We start from the raw sequence: 13,799 nt of genomic DNA, 5'->3' as shown, positions 1-13,799 counted from the left end.
GAAACAGTGATTGTTCACCAAAATAAAAAAATTCTCTGTGTAAGAAAAAACTATAATATATATAACCAAACACTGATATACTTAATATTAAAGTTCTGTAAGTCATGATAATAGAAAAATGAGCAAAAGGCATGACAAAGCAATTTAATACAAGTGACCAGTAGATTTGTGCAAATAAATTTTATTTATTAGTAGCCAAAGAAGGATAAATAAAAACCAATGAAGTGTGTGTTTTTTGTTTTTTTCTGTGAAATCACATTTCAAAAACTTACACTTTCCGAGATTGGTAAGAAGGTAGGGAATTGGTATTCGGATATTGTTGGAGATTGTGTAAATTAGTATACCTGTTTTGGAAAACAGTGTGGCAAAAAGTGGCAAGGACTGTGTAATGTTCATGTCGTTTAACCTACCAATTTCCACTTTTACGGATTTATTCCAAGGAGATAATTATGGATAATTGTAAGCATTTATATACTAGGAAGTTCATTAGAGCATCCTCAACATAAAGAAAAACTTGTAATGACTTAAGTGTGCATCATTAGGGATGGGTTAAATACATCCATGCAATGGGATACTCTGCAGCCATTAAAAATCAAGTTGTGCAGGTATTTTATGTGGGAACATACTTATGATCCATTACTAAGCAAAAAAACAATAAAAGGCTATGGAACTGACTACAGGAAAGAATTTTTATTATTTTGATGTTGGTGGTTGGATTACTTACTGGTGATACTTCTCTTCTCAGCCATCCTAACTCCACCCACCTTTTTCCAGGATTCTGTAGTCAGAATATATTGGATTTGTATTAGAAGAGAAAATTCATTGTTTTAAAAAAAGAGATTCCCAATATGTGATTGGATAACAAATGATTTATGCTGAATTTCAGGTAACACCAGTCGTTGCTCTTTCCAATGAGTCCTGGTCCATGTCGTTTGCAAAATACCTTGAACTTAGGTTTTATGGGCACCAGTACACTCGCAGAGCCAATGCCGAGCCTTGCGGTCACTCCATCCACCATGACTATCACCAGTATTTCTCCTATAACCAGATGGTGGCATCTTTCAGGTAAGACGTCCGAGTGACCTTGCACGCAGTCATGTACTCCCCGGAAGGCTTTGTAACGCTTCCACCATTACCAGATTGAGTTGATTTGTGGTGTGTGTTGTTCACCATCCAGCCTTTGCAACTGCAGAAGGCCCTGCTCTCCTGCTGAGAGCTTTCAGTGCTATTCTTCTGTTTAATATTTACCCTAAGAGATGGGTATTATTACTGCTCTCACTTAGAGAGATCATTAGCTCACTTATAATGCTAGCAAATAATGGAGTCATGATATGAACCAGTAGATCTGCTTCTACAAGGTTTTACTCTTAACCATTGTTTCTGTTTTTGCATCTGAGAGTTTGTCAGAATTTTTGCTGAGACATTAACTGGCATAAGGATAACTGGATATTCTCGATAGAGCTAAAATTGCTAGTTCAGAGATGGGTAGTTTCACTGTAGTATTAAATGATTTGAGAAAGCCATAAGGCTCTGCCTTCAAAACGTATCCAGAATCTGAACACACCTCACCACATCCACCACTTACCACTCTGGACTGAGCCTCTGTTATCTTCCACTGGATTACTTCAGTAGCCTCAACCAGTATCCCTTTGGCCTTGACCCCTACATCTTCATCTCAACACAACAGTCGGAATGAACCTCTTAAATGAAAATCATTTCTGGCCACACCCTCATGGGTCTGTTTCTCCCTGAGTGAAAGCTAGAGTCCATTTATGGACCTGTAAGCGCCTGCATGCTCTGGCTGCCCGGTGCCTCTCTGTTCTTACCTCCTGCTGCTCTCTGCTCGCTCACCTGGCTGCAGCCTCACTGGTGTCCTGGCTGGGCCTCAGGTATGCCCGGTAGGCTCCTACTGGGGAGCCTCGCACTTGCTCTTCTTTTCCCGAACTGCCTGTTCCCCAGACGTCTTCCTGCCCGTCCTTACTTCTTCATGTCTTGGCTCAGGTTTTGCCTGCCCTGACTCCCTCTCACCCCTAGCATTTTCTCCTTTCCCCCTGCTTTCCTTTCTCCATAGCACTTACCATCATCTGATATAATACATAGTTTAAGTCTTTGTCTTATTATTTGTTACTCAAATCTTATTCCTAAATGCCGAGGGCTGGAATTTTGGCCCTTGTTTAGTGCTTTATCCTCAGCGCCTAAAACACCCTTGACATAAAATAGGCCCTCAGGAAGTACTTGTAATTGGACCCTATTTCCTTTTTTAAGCAAGAGCTTTTAACCATGAACCTAGGGCCTAGGTGGGCATAGCACTGACTAGACAGCATAAACCCTAGGCGGAAAGGGAAGGGGGACTGCTGAGACATCCTCAGGAGCCAGGAAGGTGGCGAATGCCTTCCGAGCTCACTGTAGGAAGGAGTCGGTCTCCTCACTTAGAGATGTTTTTATCCCAGTTCTTGTTTTTAAAGCACATGAGGATAGCCTCGAGGGGAGCAATGATGACTTCACAGTGCAGTGAAAATACAAACAAAACCAAACCCTTCCAGGACTGGGGAGAATATTTATAATGGTTGAAAGTTTTCTTTAAAAAATAAGTTGTCTTCAATATTTTTTATGATTGTTTTAAAACACCATTTTATAGAAACTTCATGCCTCTTAGGATTTAGTTGACCATTGTGATATGCCTTTACTCAAAATGTTAACAAATTTTTCACTTTTCTACTCTTACTTGCATTTTCTTCTGTCAGTTACTCTCCCATTAGGCTTCTTGAAGTGTGCGTTCCACTCCCCAGAGTATTCATTAAACGTCAGGCCCCATTAAAAGTGTCCCTTCTTCAGGATTTGAAGGACTTTTTTCAAAAGTAAGTTCTAGTTTCCTTGGTCATCTTTTTTTGTTCAGAACTGCCTATAATCTAGAGCTATTTTAAGTAGCAGGTTTGTTTATTTAGCTTTCTTTGAAAGCATAAGTAACTGCATTTTTCTAGTTGTATGTTATATATGCCTGATATAAAAAAATGTAGACAATATATAAAGTATTAAAAGAAGACACGCCTTCTGAGACATATTAAGTGTTAAGATTTTGATGTACAAGTCTTTTTTTGTTCTGCAAAATGGTATATGATTCTTAATTAGAAAAAGCATCACTGAAGTTTTGTGTGGGACATCTTTTTTCTGTTTATGTGAGACTAGAAAGTTTGATCGCGCTTTTTCATGGTATTTAGTATGTTTTATATTTTAGAGTTTCACAGGTATATCTTGCTATTGATGAAAGACTTGCATCTTTTAAAACTGATACATTCAGCAAAACAAGAGAAGAAAAAATGGAAGATATCTTTGCACAAAAGGAGGTAATTCCTTCCTTTGACAGAAACCCAAGAGTGAACTATTATTAACTCCCTGGGAGATTCTTTTGGGGTGAGTCTCAGAAGGCGGGGTCGGGATTGTTTCTGTTTCTCGCAGATGGAAGAAGGCGAATTCAAGAACTGGATCGAGAAGATGCAGGCCAGGCTCGTGTCGTCCTCTGTGGAGACCCCTCAGCAGCTGCAGTCGGTCTTCGAGTCACTCATCGCCAAGAAGCAAAGCCTCTGCGAAGTGCTCCAGGCCTGGAACAACAGGTTCGACTCCGCAGCAGGTGCTGCTCCAATGTCCCTGTTGATTATGGAAGTTTTAGTTTATTCTCAATTTGTAGAAACTTTTCTTTTCTGCCACCACTATTACCCCCCAACTTTTGATCTTTTAAAATATATGTGCTGAGCCCTGGCTGGTGTAGCTCAGTGGATTGAGCGCGGGCCTGCGAACCACACGATCGAGGTTCGATTCCCACTCAGGGCACTTGCCTGGGTTGCAGGCCAGTTCCTGGCAGGAGATGTACAAGAAGAAACCATACATTGATAGTTCTCTCCTTCTTTCCTTCCCTTCCCCTCTAAAGATAAATAAATAAAATCTAAAAAAAACCCATATAAAGCCCTGGCTGGTGTAGCTTAGTGGATTGAGCGCGGGCCTGCGAACCAGAGGATTGCGGTTCGATTCCCAGTCAGGGCACATGCCTGGGTTGCAGGCCGGTTCCCTGCAGGCCAACTCCCAGCAGGGGACGCACGAAAGACAACCATACATTGATGTTTCTCTCCCTCTCTCCTTCCCCTCTAAAGATAAATAAATAAAATCTTTAAAAATATATATAAAAAATAAAATAAAAAAGAAAATAAATTTAAAAAAACATATATATATTTGTGTATATATGTCAGCATATATATATGTGCTGATATTTTTAGGTAGTTTATGAAGATTAAAAAAAATGAAAACAGTCTTGAATGTTTCAAATACTTACAGTGTGTGTACTTATTGAATAATATATCTGGGTTATTGTGTATCATGTACTACCTTTATTAAAATATTTATTTTGGGAAATATTTCCCTTTGTACTTAATTCAAACATTCAGTGACATGATTATAGCTCTTATTTATCGAGCATGTGGATGATGTGACACTAAGTAAGGCACTAGATGGACATTCACTCTTTTATTTGGTCTTACGAGTCCTACGACGTGGATGCCACGTTCATTTTACAGGAGAGCAAACTGTGTCTAAGAAACACAGGGATTTGCCCAAGCTCCATAGACGCTAATTGTCAGAGCTGGACCTGGAGCCCAGGTGTATTGCTCTCTAAAGCCCATGCTTTTATGTTATTTCTTGTTGTTTCTTACAGTGACTTGCTGTTCTTTTAACACTGTAGTGAAATCAGTAACAGCTTTTGATTATTAGAAATAAGACATCAACTGAGTCTTAACTTATGTACAACTTCAACATCTCTTGCAGTTGGAAAGAAAATCTATTGCCATCAAAGTAGGAAAATCTGATTATTGTGGTTTCGGAGCTGTAAGGCAAACATTTGTAGGTGTTCCTGAGGATATCAGAAATGAAACCATATTCTTTGTTTTCTTCTTTTCTTTTAACTATAGGTTGCAGGACCTTTTCCAGCAGGAAAAGGGTAGAAAGCGGCCTTCAGTTCCTCCAAGTCCTGGCAGACTGAGACAAGGGGAAGAAAACAAGGTAAGAAAGTGTAGTTTTGGAGCGCACTTTCCCTTTCCACTGAAGACTGCATCTCCCTGGCTGAGCTGAAATGCCAAAGGCCTCTCGCCAGAGCAGAGAGCAGTGCGGCGCAGTGCAAAGCAGACCAGCAGGGGGCAGAGTAGAGTGGAGCATCTGGATGAGAGGGGCCCAGCACAGGGCTGCGTGGCCCCAGAGCTGGGCTACAGCTCTGCGGTCTTCACAGCGGTGCTGTGTCACAGTGTAGCTGTTTTGCACTGCGTACAGTTTCCTTCTTCACTGCACCCCAAATTGGGGTTCCTGTTGGTATTGAATCAGTGCCAGCAACCGTCAGCTGACAGAACGAGTATGATGCTTTTAAAGAATGGGCTGTGGAAAAGGAAGGGTGACATGGTAGATGGAGAGAAACATAGCAGAGGTGCGAGCGTATTTGTGTGCAACAGCACAGAGGGGGAGAGAGCAGAGACTCGGATGGAACTGACAGAGGGAAGTCTTGGCCTCTGCAGTGGTGGGGAGTGCAGTTTTGGGTAAATATGCAGGTGAGAAGGGAAAACAGTTTGTGGTCAGACAGAGGACAAGGGTACCTCTGGATGAGGAGGTATGGAAATTTGAAGAGAGAGTTCATGTTTTAGAATAGTAAGCTGACAATCCAGTTAGAGTTGGACATCAGCAGTTTGGGAGGACCAGCCATAAGGTTCACACATACTCGTCTGAGTTTGGTGATTTGCAAGGCAGGTGTGTAAGATGATAAGAGAGTTGTGGGAGGGAGGAGCTGTGGGAGGGAGGAGCCCTTGGAAGAATGTAGTTCGATTGGAATCTCCTTCAGATGGAAAAAAAGCAACAAAGAAGGGTTCGTATGTAGAGCACTCTCTTATTGCAGTGACTGCCTGTTTATTTTCTGCCACTGGTTCCCATTGAGGCATAAAGGATCATCTTCATGTCTCTGAGAGTAAGGGATCTGTGACACAGGGTAATTATTGGGTAAATAACTGTCCGCTGAATGACTGAAGAAGAAGAGAGGGATCGAGGGAATAGATCAGTTAGTGAGAGAGAGAAGAAAGTATACTAGGATTCAGTTCAGTCAGATTTTAAAAATTGGGGCATCTCTTCTCTACCCTAGATACTGAGGCATGCCGCAGCACACACACGCAAAGCAAGTGTACTTTTGTCTTTGGACCTTCATCGATATAAATATTATAATTAATTTCATTTATGACATTTAGAAGTGCTAGGTTAATATGTACTTTTAATATTAAGTAGGGTATTTTATTCTAAAGTTGTGAGGTTTCAGGGAGACATGACTTGGATAAATTTTTTTTTACCTTATAATTCATTTATTTAAAACATTTATCACAAGCTTCTATCAGCTGGCGTCCCTGGGGGTAGCGTCACGATGGTGGTAGGTGCTACATGGAAGTTGTGGGTGCTCTGAGTATGTCATAGAGTTCTGACTTACTTCATTATGATTTTGGCTGTTCTTTATCTCTGAGAAGCTTTTCTTAAGAGGTCTGCACTGGTTAATCGAAGTTGTACATTCAATTTAATTAGCCTCTCCTAACTGTGTTAGTTTTCTTTTGCTGCACAGCAAATCACCACAAACTCCAAGGCCTAAAACGCAAATTGATCATCTCACAGCGGGTCAGGGGTCTGGCACCGTGTGGCCGGGTTACCCCTTCAGCCTCATAGCTGCAGTGAAGGTTTCAGCTGGGGTGTCATCTCACCTGAGCCTCATCCAGGCTCACCCAGGTTGTTGGCAGAATTCAGTTCCTGGTGGCTGTAGGACTGGGGACCCCCTTTGTTGTTGCCAGCCCACCAGAGCTGATTTCCGGCTCCTAGAGGCTACCTGCTTCCCTTGCCCTGTGACCCCTCCATCTTCAAAGCATGTAGTAATCCATCAAACCCTGTCATGCTCCAGATCTCTGAATTCTTCTGTGTCTGGCCTCTGGACACAGATTGAAAGAACCCATGAATCCTCTCTACTTTAAGATTAACTGATTTGAGACCTGAAATACATCTCAACATTCCTTTACAGCAGTGTCCAGATCAGTGTTTGATTGAATAACTGGGAGGTCGGTGTATAGCAGGGGGTAGGGTCTTGGGGGCCCCCTTAGAATTCTACAAACCACACTAACCATATTCAGATGAATTAATGTTAGTGTATTGTAAGGAATTAATATTCTGGTATAATGTACACTTTTGAGAGGATATCATTTTGTGCAGGTTTATAATATCTGTAGAGGAATATTTTCATGGAGTAATGCATCCAAGTGCCTTTAACCTTTGTGTTATGTAGTAGGTAGAAATGAATTATTCCTTTTTGCCTCTTAAAAACTTTGTAGGAATCATTTCCTCAAAGTTTAGGTGAGAGAAAGAATTACTGAAGATGTTTTTATATTAGTATTTGCCAAGAAGTCTGGGGCTATTAATGACTAACACAGACTGCTAGGGGCCTTGCTCTTTGCAAGAAACTGCAAAGAAACAGCAAACCTAGTTGTGGAAGACCTTTAATTATAATATGTAGACACAGAATTGAAAATACAGAATCATTCGACAGCTGACTGTCTTTCTGACAGAACTGGAGTTGACTTGCAAAGCTGCATCACTACCTTCGTAGCCTTCCTTTGATAAGTCGTTCTGGTGGGCTCTGGGGCCCTGCTGTGGGTGCACGGAGTTCGTTCGTGCACGCAGGCCATGTTGCTGTCCCTGCTGAACGTTTGTCTAATGAGGAGGAGGCTGAAAATGAACAAATGAACCAATAAACATTTAAAAAAATGAATGGGAAAAGGGCTATAAACAAAAAAAAATAAGGGAGGTGGAGAATACTGCTGAAGGAGTGGGTGGTGGTGGGATGTTTCACGTAGGGTGGCCAGGAAGGTATGGTGAGCAAATCTAAGAATGTTCTAAGAAGCAGTCTAGGAAATTACTTTGTGATCAAATTGTACGCAGAGCTTAAAGTTATTTTAAATATCTCTTATCTGTGGATCATGGGACTGATCCAGAAAGTCCACTGGGTAAGAAGACATTACTAGGCTTAGATAAGCATACGTAGTTCCTAGATGTTTTAGTACCAACAAGTGAGCGGTTGTTTAGAGCAGTGTCTCAAAGTGTGGGTCAAGGGTCCCTGGGGGTCCGAGACCCTTTCAAGGGCTCTATAAGATTTTACTTTCTGGTCACATATTTGTGTGAAGCTGTATTTCTTTTTACGTACTTTGATCATCATAATATAGCTGAACAGACTAAATGCAGAAGCCAAAGGTGAATCTCACTCTCTTCTATTAAAGCCAGACATTATTTACCAGTTCATTTTAAAAGAGCTGGGTCTTTAAATGAAAAGATGTTATTTATGTTAACATATAATGGGTTTGTTATTTTTAAATGAATCAATGCATATTCTAAAACTTTTTAGTTTAATTTCTAATAAGGGAAAATTGGAACGTGTAACTTACATAAAAGTTATCTGAATGTCTTAATTCTTAAGAGGTTGAAGGGATCCAGAGACCAAAAATTTAAGAATCACTTAGCTAAAAATTTTTTTGAGTGTGACTTGAACGTGCCCTTTAGAACCAGGTGTTTTCTTCTCTGCAGATAAGTGCGGTGGATGCACCTCCACGGACTGTTTCTCCAGGGCTTCAGAACGGAGAGAAAGGTTAGTCCTTCAGCCAGGTGACCACCTGCCGTTGGGTGTAAGGACATTTCTGAGTCTAGTGGTTGTTTTTAATTGGTAATTTTGAGCATTTTTGATGCACTTGTTTGTAGACTTGTTTTCCACCCGGTAGAGCATCTGTAGCACTGTCAGTTTGAGACGTGTCCTAAAGTGCATTTCAGGAAGAGACACCAGGGCGTTGGAGTTGACGGTAGCCAAGGTTGCTTGCTGGCAGGGGACAGGCAAAGAGTGAAGAGGAGAGTGAATGTCTTGCTTATCCCAAAGTCAGCCCCTAGGCCTCACTGCAGAGATGTGCAAAGTTTAACTTAGATTTTCATGTTACTAAAATCTTTTCTAAAATCTTGAGCTGTCTTTCACAGGATTTCATCAAATAACTTGGTGACATCCTAGAAAATTTGTAGGTTGTACTTCTTTGAAGAACAAGAGTTCAACTCAAATTGTTCTATTACAGACCTTCTTTGCAGAACAAGAGTTCAACTCAAATTGTTCTATTACAATGAAACGAATTTTCTTCCTGAGAATAGCATGTGGTTTTCCCCCAGTAGTGTCATCATTTCATTCCCTGTTAACTTGATTAAACTGATAAACATAACTTTGCATTATGGTCTGTTGTAAGGAGCGTTGGTAAGAGTCGGACTGGTTAAGATCTGATCACACTCCGGTCATATAGCCTGTCTGGATTTTTGTATCCATTTCTAAAATATGCATTGAAATGGCCTAAAGAACTTTTATGAAACTAAAATTCTTTGGTTTCTGGAGTAAAGCTATCAGTTGGTGTTTTAAAAATATGGCTAAAAGGTAGAAATGGACTTTGTGTTTTTAACCGACACCTTTACGGTGGTCTTTCTCTTTTCTTTAGAGGACCGCTTCCTAACAACCCTGTCCAGCCAGGGCTCCACCAGCTCTGCCCACCTCCAGCTGCCCACTCCGCCTGAGGTCCTGCCTGAGCAGTCGGCAGGGGGCGCCCCGGAACCGGATACAGCCAGCATTTCCGAAGGTGCAGTTCCAGTCACTTTTCCTGACCTTCATCCAAAAGAGAAAAGCACTCAGAGTACTTTGGCATAATGCTCTCTCATCCCTTAGGATTTACAAATTATATATTTACTGAATGGGCTCTGTAGATACAGCTTTTTACCAGATCACTTCTCCACTTGCTCTGTTTGATATGTAAATATCTGAGGAATAAAATGTTACTCAGCTTATGTACCTTCTGGGGATATTACTTTCTTCAGTCTCATAAAGCGCAGGATTGTTGCCTCGTAAGAAAATAAAAGTTGTGGCCATTTCTCCAACAACAAATAGGTGTTTCACTAATAGCAGATTTATGCCTTGCTTCTCTCTTTCCTCGCTTTCTATTTAATCAGAAACTACTTTAATTGTAGTGCAGACTTTAAAAATAACATTTCAGTTGCAATTAAACTCACACCTAGTGGCCACAGTGCACATAACTGAACTGACGTGGCAGCGTGAACAGCAGTGACTAAGTTCACACCTGCTGAGGGAGTAATTCTGTCATGACCGCTGCCTGGCCTCTGCCATCTGTTGCAGGTAGATCTCAAGTTCAGAAATGTTGAAACGTAGAGCAGTGAACCCCTTGGAGTCCGTGCTGGGTATGCTTCACGGTTGCTTTCTGCTTCAGCCCGTAGTAGTCACTATTCCAGATCAGAAATTTCACACCATAATTGGGAATTACCATGTGCATGAGTCTGAACCCTAAAAAGGAAGACAAGTGAAGTTGATGCTGTATACTGTTTTCCACTCTCTTGAATATTAACATATAAATAGAATACTTTTCATCCTAGATGTGTTTGATGGACATTTGCTGGGATCCACAGACAGCCAGGTGAAGGAAAAATCAACCATGAAAGCCATTTTTGCAAATTTGCTTCCAGGGAACAGTTATAACCCCATTCCGTTTCCTTTGTAAGTATTATAAAAGCCAGTGGCTGTTGGGTGGTTTGATTTTTACTTAATTTTAAAAAACTCTCCATGTAGATTTACTCTCTGTATATTTAAGTGGGTTTATTTAACTGTATACTCATATTTCTCAATCCTGAATTACATTTCATCATAGTAAAAGAGATGTCTTGGTAGAATGTAATTTGTAGAACATCATTGTTACATAGTAGGTGAGTAGAAGAAAAAATAATTAACTAATATTGGTTAATGCTTAAGATTACCGGTTCTGAAAATAATTGTTCATATATATTTAAATATGAACATTTATACTTATACTGCTACCTCTTATTCATCTCATAATCCTAAAAACATATTGCTCATATACAAGGGTGATATTTTTGACCCAGTAATTTGATGACCCTGGGACATGACCCTGGGACATGACCCTGGGACATGTGGTGATGGGTTATTAATATTGTGTCTCTAGCATATTAGGTGCTCAGTAAATAGCTGTTAGACAAATAAATGAATGCTTCCATTGGGGGAGTGAGATTTGGGTTAGAATGGACTTACAGCACTGAGTTTCCACATGCTAATATGCTAATAGTCAAGCAGCGGTGGTATTTATTTCTTGGACTGGTATGACATTTCCACAATTCCTAGACTTTTCCTAGGCATATAGTAGAACAAAATCTTTCGTCTGCTGTTCATTGTAAATCCTGTTTGAGGTAAATATAGTCTGAGGTCTCTGGCAGTGTGGAAAGCTTTGTTTGGGGCGACTTCAGAACCACCAGAATTAGAACCTTAGAAACATAATTATGGTTATTTTTCATTGCCTTCAAAATTTTTGGTTATGTTTTCTTTGGCCGTTTGGTTCAAGTTGTGCATACGTTTTGGCTTACTTACCGTATACTTGTGCAGTATGTAGGTAGGATTGTCCTGAGATTTATTTGCAGTGTGTTAAGGTTTTTATGTTTTATTTTTTGCTAATTCCGTTCGCTCATACTTATGTACTTAAAACTTTTGGACAGCGATCCGGATAAACACTACCTGATGTACGAGCATGAACGGGTGCCCATTGCTGTCTGCGAGAAGGAGCCCAGCTCCATCATCGCTTTTGCTCTCAGGTACTCTCTGTGGGCCTTTCACCCACCGTTGTCTTTGTATCGTCTCTGTGTACTTATTAGTTGCCCTGCTGTTGAGATCTATCACATAGAGTAGAGCAAAATGATTAAATATGTGTAAAAAGGTACACTCTCCGGGCGTGGTAGCTTATTTTCTCTGTATCTGAAAATGTACTCTTTACCCAGCGGATTACCGGGGGAGTCTTAGGCAAGCTCCAGAGAGCTGAGTTGACTGGGCAGGTCATTTGCCACGCCTCACCCCCTGCAGCCTTTCTCTGCAGTGTGTGGTGTGTGTCTGTTGCATCCCTTCCTTCTATTCACTTCTGACATAGTACTTAGGATGTATCCACTGCATGCCATCTCAGTACCTTTTTGTGTACTCTTCATTCATTTCCTTCCTGCTTCCCACACACAGCAGGTAAAGCTTCCCTCCTTAGACTAATACCATTCCTGTGCCTTAACCCTCTTACATGCCTACTGTTATCATGTGTCTTAAAGTAGCTTCTGTTCCGTAACATTTGTTTTATCTAAATCAAGGGTTCCAGACTTCTAGTCCAAGAGTTGGATTTTTTTCCGCCAATGCAATATTAAAAATTTTTTTTGTAAAGTTTAGTGCCTTTTAATTGAAAAGCACTCTGAAATTCCTTTCCTTTCTATTATACTAAACCTTGAAGTTTCATACTTTTAAAATCAGCTGTTCAACCCTGAAAGTGTTTGATATAAATGTTAGGATGCAGGCTTTCCCAGTCCTTTTTTTAGAATATTGATTATGGTGGGTGTGTTGGGGTACATTTAGTATTCTCCGTGAAGACATTGACCTCCTTCACAAAGTTTCTACTTGACAACTTTTGTCATTTAAATGTGTTTTATGATGGATACTTATAAGGATTGTGTTTTTGTAATGCAGGGCTTTGTTGAAAGTATGTGATTTACTGTAGAAGGAGAGCTTAAAGTTTAACATTTTTCAACCTGTTTCTGCCCTAAGTTGTAAAGAATACCGAAATGCTTTAGAGGAATTGTCCAAAGTGACCCCGCGGAGCAGTGCTGAAGAAGGACTGGTAACAAGCAGGTGATCTTTGATGGAGTGGGATGTTCTGACTTCGCTGTGTCTTCATTTTCTACTTGCACTTCGGTTTTATCCATACGAAAGTTTCTAGGATAACACATATTTTAGCTGATAATTGATAGAACAGAATTCAAGTCTGGCAAAAGGTCTCAGACTGTTTTTTTGAACACTGTTCTTTCATAATTGCCGATTTAAACTTTAAACATTTTAAATTGTCTTTATATTTGAAAAGTAGTAACTTGGGAAATTAGTAAGCAGTTGTCTTTTTAACCTAAAATATTTGTGAATGTGCCACAATAATTAAAGATCCTAACAGTTAAAACAGAAAACAAAATCTCCCAAACCATAGTCATAGGTTGATTATTTTGATTCTTTCTGAAATAGGTTTTTCAGCTTTACTAATGTAATGCGGTTGTATCTGAATTATATATTATGACGACTAGCATGAGAAATATGAAACTGGTATTTTCTGTAATTATTTGACTTATAGGTGCTAATACAGTGCTAATGGTCTTGGGGAAAACATTAACACTTACGTACATTTCACGACTTCCTATTTCATGCTCTGACCTGTGTTTATATATAAATTATGAATCAGATTTATGATACTGTGGGTGAGGTTGCTGAGGAATAGATTAATGAAAGAATCGGAGTACTTGCAGTTTCTGTCTGCGTGGTGTGAAACGAGCTGTTCGTCTGTTTGGCCCTGCAGTACGTCAGACAGCAGACCCAAGAGCGGCAGCCCGGTGAGGCTCCCCGAGAGCAGTGGAGGCTGTCCAATCCGCGCCGCAGAAGCAGAGCCGCAGCCACGTAAGGTTTCAGACGGAAAAGTGGTTATTGTTAGTGTTCTTCGTAACTGTGGTTTGAAGAAGAAAACAAATTAAATAAGAAATGCCACGTGGCAAGTGTTTATTTCTTCTGGTCTTTGAAATGTAATATGGATTTAAAATTTTTATGTATGTCCTATGTATATGTATTTTGCTTTCTTGGCCTGTGGAACTCC

At 40.3% G+C, this 13,799-nt stretch overlaps 1 protein-coding gene across 3 annotated transcripts in view; it reads left to right on the top strand.

Annotated features, from left to right (window-relative positions):
- Positions 1-13,799, top strand: part of PIKFYVE (phosphoinositide kinase, FYVE-type zinc finger containing) — a 74,010-nt gene that overhangs the window by 48,382 nt on the left and 11,829 nt on the right. For all 3 annotated transcript variants that reach the window (XM_037029797.1, XM_037029802.1, XM_037029794.1), the window contains 11 exons: positions 887-1,065; positions 2,745-2,858; positions 3,236-3,344; positions 3,457-3,611; positions 4,956-5,046; positions 8,629-8,689; positions 9,567-9,704; positions 10,510-10,630; positions 11,638-11,733; positions 12,716-12,799; positions 13,509-13,606. In XM_037029797.1, coding sequence (XP_036885692.1) covers positions 887-1,065; positions 2,745-2,858; positions 3,236-3,344; positions 3,457-3,611; positions 4,956-5,046; positions 8,629-8,689; positions 9,567-9,704; positions 10,510-10,630; positions 11,638-11,733; positions 12,716-12,799; positions 13,509-13,606 — 1,246 coding nt within the window. The remainder of the gene's footprint in view (positions 1-886; positions 1,066-2,744; positions 2,859-3,235; positions 3,345-3,456; positions 3,612-4,955; positions 5,047-8,628; positions 8,690-9,566; positions 9,705-10,509; positions 10,631-11,637; positions 11,734-12,715; positions 12,800-13,508; positions 13,607-13,799) is intronic.

Source organism: Sturnira hondurensis, unplaced genomic scaffold (genome assembly GCF_014824575.4).
Source record: "Sturnira hondurensis isolate 20B ecotype Veracruz unplaced genomic scaffold, ASM1482457v3 Scaffold0001532, whole genome shotgun sequence".
NCBI classification, from domain to species: Eukaryota; Metazoa; Chordata; class Mammalia; order Chiroptera; family Phyllostomidae; genus Sturnira; species Sturnira hondurensis.
This window is presented reverse-complemented; position numbering and strand designations above follow the sequence as displayed.